Source organism: Anguilla anguilla, chromosome 8, assembly GCF_013347855.1.
Source record: "Anguilla anguilla isolate fAngAng1 chromosome 8, fAngAng1.pri, whole genome shotgun sequence".
Classification (NCBI taxonomy): domain Eukaryota; kingdom Metazoa; phylum Chordata; class Actinopteri; order Anguilliformes; family Anguillidae; genus Anguilla; species Anguilla anguilla.
In genome coordinates, this window is record NC_049208.1 from 15,461,512 (window position 1) to 15,466,707 (window position 5,196).

At 36.9% G+C, this 5,196-nt stretch overlaps 1 protein-coding gene across 1 annotated transcript; it reads left to right on the forward strand.

Annotated features, from left to right (window-relative positions):
• Nucleotides 1–373: 373 nt before the first annotated feature.
• Nucleotides 374–4,918, forward strand: LOC118232752 (lactose-binding lectin l-2-like). Its single transcript, XM_035427822.1, has 6 exons — nucleotides 374–475; nucleotides 790–867; nucleotides 1,353–1,453; nucleotides 3,105–3,239; nucleotides 4,503–4,611; nucleotides 4,697–4,918. Exons 2-6 carry the CDS (start codon nucleotides 807–809, stop codon nucleotides 4,780–4,782), a joined length of 492 nt encoding a protein of 163 aa, XP_035283713.1. The 5' UTR covers nucleotides 374–475; nucleotides 790–806; the 3' UTR covers nucleotides 4,783–4,918.
• The last annotated feature ends 278 nt before the right edge of the window (nucleotides 4,919–5,196 follow it).

Sequence of the window (5,196 nt, forward strand, 5' to 3'; positions counted from 1 at the left end):
TAAAGAAGTTTAACATTTTAAATGTGATTTCTTCCTTAAATAGTCACCATCTTCATGTTATTTTTGGTTTGAAATACTCTATAAATATTAAATGCAAAACACAAAAGCAGCATTTTTTTTCTCTCTGCAGAGACACAGAATGATGACACCAGGATGGGATAAAGTGTATCTGGGGCAGATGTAAACTTACATTAAGCTCACACGAACCTTTCTGTTTACATTGAGTGCTGAGAGTTGGATTCGCTATTTGCTTTCCATTCAGCCATGACAATGTGCTTCTCAAAGCAGCTCCTCTTTGTATGCTTTGATTAGCCTGACAAAGATGCAGTAATTGACCATGAAACACTATTGTTTACAATATCACCGTGTAATCCCTTTATAAAGGTAGAGTGAAGCAATGTAAGACACGTTCATCACAGCAGAACAGAACCACAGATCACACACAGCTAGACCCACCCGTCTATTTTACTTTCAGGTTGTATCAGATTTTCTTTTGTTTGGGAATAAGGTATTTAACCTGAATTTAACATCAAAATGTAATGCAATAATACTGTCCCTGTGTGTACTGCTCTATGTTAAATGTGGAGGGGCGGGGGGATATTTAGAAGCATTATATTGTTTCACAGAAATTAGTCATATGCCTTTTATGTATGGCTTTTTTGGGTAAGCTGTTGTATGTACTGGAAAGACGACAGCTGTGTGTCCGAGGTGTTTTTGGGGTTGTTACACTGAACCATTTTCCTTGCATTATGGCTGATATTGTGATCTTTTAATCCTCTGTCTCTCCAGACTCTCGAAGATCCATCATGGTCTCCTTCCCCATGGCAAAGCTTGTTTTCATGGTTGTTCTTTCTGGCCTAATTTTGGGTGGGTGTTTTTTTCATCTCAGATGGCTAGCTATACACAGGTTATGATGTATTATTTGCAGGAAGCTCTATAGGTGTCTCATAATGACAGTTCACTGTGTGGGGGGTGAAAATGTAACTATTTAACTATTCTTTTTTATGTATATTTAAGTTCGTCCCCGGACAGGGGACAAAGGTCATTCAAAAAGCTACTGGGCATTGTAACACTGTGACCATACAACTAAACTAGCATTTAAATGGGAAATTAGGAGCAATCTGCTGATTGAAGAACACTTGGAACAACTATTTTACTCAAATGTGTAACAATGTTGCACCACTGTAATGAACTTATCCTGGGGTCTGTGACAGAGGAATATGTTAGCCCAGTGGTTCCCAAAAACTCTGAGCTGAGAACCAACTAAATGAGGAAATGCATTGTCTCTGAGTGAAAAATGATATGCCGTAATTTTATTGCTTTATGCATTTTTCTCTGTATTTTTCCATCAGCATCCGAACAGTGTCAGGACAGCTGCCCTGATGGCTGGAAAGGCTTCAATGACCGCTGCTTCAAGCATTTTCCACAGCAGTGGGACTGGGTCCAAGCTGAGGTAACACAAAACAGCACTAATATGTCCTTTAAAATTAAATTTTAACAGCAGCAGCAACAGCAAGACCAAGAATAAGAATAAGAATAAGAATTCAGTGAATATATTTATATATGTAGGAATTTCTTATAAGAAATTATGGTGTTGAATATAAAGATAAAAAAAACAAGTCAGGAGCTCCTTTTGATGTTTTAATAAAATGACAAAAGTATAAGCATAGTTTTTTACTTTCTACCTACAAGAAGCCAAAAAATTAGGTTTATCTTAGAATATATCCTAGACATAACTTTCCTCACAATAGCCTCCTCTGGCTTTAATTACCATTAAACAAATTATTGGAATTTTGTCCAGTCATTTTGCAATGTGGGAGGTGGAGGGTTGAGAGATATGTGGAGGGGTAATTACATTACATTACATTACAGGCATTTAGCAGACGCTCTTATCCAGAGCGACTTAGACAACTTTTTACATAGCATTTTACATTGTATCCATTTATACAGCTGGATATATACTGAAGCAATGCAGGTTAAGTACCTTGCTCAAGGGTACAACGGCAGTGTCCTTATCCGGGAATCAAACCTGCGACCTTTCAGTTACAAGCCCAGTTCCTTACCCACTGTGCTACACTCCGTCCTAATTAAACTGAGTGAAATCTTATCTACCTTTTTTAAAACTTAAAAATCTTTTCAGGAATCTGATTTAAAGAAAACCTAATTACATTCAATTGTAAATGTGTTAATTCATGTGGCTGTCAGGATTCTGCCTTTGTCTCTGTTTTTCCTTTTTGAGCCGCCAGATGGCGGCACTTCTGTTTTTTGTTCCGCTCGTTCCCCTGTGGTTAATTGTATTATGGTTTTAAATTATTCAATTATTGTTTCTGTCCATGACTTGTTATCCCCTCCCTCTTTGGATGATTGTTCTTTGAGTTCACCTGTGTCTTATTAGTTGCCCTGCCTATTTAAGTCCTCTCTTTGCCTGACTCAGGTGCTGGTTCCTTGTGTTTCTGCCTGTGTTGCTGTGTGTTTCTGCTTGTGAGTTTCTGCCTGTGTGTGTTCTGCCCCGCCCGACTTCTGTTCTGTGTGTTCTTGGATTTTGTGAAGTTTGGCTGTTTTTTCTTTTATTTGCGGAAGTTTTTGAGTAATCTTGGTTTTGCCCCTCGTGGCCCCTTTGTTTCCAGGTTTTTTGTAATTAATGTCTTGTATTTTCCATTTGGAGTTCTTGGGTTTTTCCCCCCCCCACTCTGCTTTTGGGTCCATTTCCCTGCAAACCCTGACAGTGGCATTACCATTCTTATCTTTTGATGAATGTCTTATTGCAATTTTGTTTTCCTAGTATGTTTTTATAGTTTTGTCTGTAAACTCGGCACTCTTGAAGAGGAGGACACTGATCCCTCAATGTGTCCCTGAGTACAAATAAAAATTAAGGATTATTTAAATAATAACAATTATTCAATTAATAAAATTAAGTATCGGCACATTTTCAAAAAACGGGTGGTTTTGATGAATTTCTATCCGTGTCTTTTTAAATTCAGAAAAACACAGTTAATTTGTCTACTGCACTAACTGTCTAATGCACAGACTCATTTTAGTGTCGAGCAAAATAATCAATATAAATTATAATAAACTGACATCTCATGTCCTGTGTTCCATTGCAGTCATTCTGTGTGAGTCAAGGAGGAAACCTGGCCTCAGTGCACAGTGCTGAGGAATTTCAGTTTCTCAAGGACCTCTGCAAAGCCGCCGATCCACAGGAAAATCCATTCTGGATCGGGCTGACGGACTGCCATAAGGTATTATGGAAAAAGATGGCAGGTGTGCACATGCCAGCCAGACTTGAGAATTTCCTGGAGGGACTCAAAGGAATCAGTTAGGAATTGATGGAGTCAATTCTCCATTGAATGGATGAATTGGATTGAATGGATCAATTTAAAATGGAAAAAAAGGTTGATGACACTGTGTTAACAGACTATCAGACCACTTATTTAACAAAATATAAAAAGCTATTAATCAACATATGATGATTCATGAAATAATATTGAAGACACATTTTCATGAGTAAAATTATTGAATTATTGTGCAATTAAGAATGTGAAAACATTTAATGTTATAAATAATATGATTACTTCAACATACCTCTTTTGAGAACATCATTATGAATGATATTAAAATTGATATATGATATGATATGAAGTACATAAGTGCCCACTTTCAAAATTAGTCAAAAATCTAAGTGTCATTCTGTAATTACTGAATACATTTTACTTGTTATCATTTAACAGAAGAAAATACATATTTAAACACAAACATAAATGAGACAATTATAGAAACTTAAAAAAAGACTTTCTGCATCACTGATAAAGTAAACTGCATTTTAAGAGGCAATAAGAATTGCCAATGCTGAAAAAGTGAATTATGCAAATGCGGTGTTGCCAAAAGCAGTCCCTTGAAATAGGGAAAATTACCTACAGTTCCTTATTATAAAATAAATTAACTTAATTTTTATCAGTCTACACTCAATACCACACAATGGCAAAGTTAAAACAGGTTTCAGTTTTTAAAAATTTTTAATAAAATAGCAAAAATTCAAAACACCTGTTTTCGCTTTGTCATTATGGGGTATTATGTGTAAATTGATAAGAATAACAATGAATTTAATCAATTTTAGAATAAGGCTGTAACGCAACACAATGTGGAAAAAGTGACGGGGTCTAAATACTTTATGAAGGCACTGTACCTATACTGTGTCATTGGTATAAAAATGGTTCCTGGAATATTTAGTTTGGTTACATAAGTAATAAAGGACAGAAGATGTAAAATTGACCCTTGTAGGACACCCTTATTTCAGTGGTCCACAGTGTCAAAGGCTTTTGAAAGCTTTCAATAATTTTGCCCATGTTACCTAAATTGGAACATTTAAATTCATTATGCTACAGAATTCTAAGCGGTGGGAGTCCATTCAACCAGGAATGTATTTGTATTTGACTCTGCTGTAGTGCACACTAGTACTGTCATCACCACAAGCATTTTTCCTAACTTTCTTCCTTTCGGTTCAGGAGGGTACATGGATGTGGTCAGATGGCTCTAAAGTGGATTATCAGCACTGGAATAGTGGGGAGCCCAACAATTTAAATGAAGAGGACTGTGTGCACTCAACCTGGTCTGGTAAGATTAAGCAAATTCTCCTTAATACTGCCTGCTGGATTCAACTGGATCTTACTGACCTTTCATTTTTATCTTGTATCTACAGTACAGAAAATGTGGAATGATATCCCCTGCACATATCAGTACAGATTCATCTGTGTTCAGCGTTCAGATCCAGCAGGGAGAGCGTGAAGTGCTGGCATCAATGAAGACAAGCAGCTCTCTGACCTGTCAGAAGGATATGGGTTTTAAGCTTTGATTTCTCACTGTCCATTTGAGTTATCTCTGTTACCTCTGTCTCTCAAATAAAGCCTTCCTAAGCATCTTATCGAGGTCTTGAGGTCATGTTTCTCTGGTCATTTGTGGTCAGTATCACCTCCTGTTTTGTCCAGACTCTCAAACAGGGACCACCGTCACAATACCTCATAAGTTCCTCCGCATGTATACATCTTATTAAAATAGCATGCTAGTCATCCCATTCAATAACAATCTGTGTCCAGGAGCATTAGGGATAACAGCATACATGTTGGCTACATGCACTGTATAGGTTTCACACATACAATTCATCAGAATGTCACTGAATATACATCCTCAAGGTACTGATAA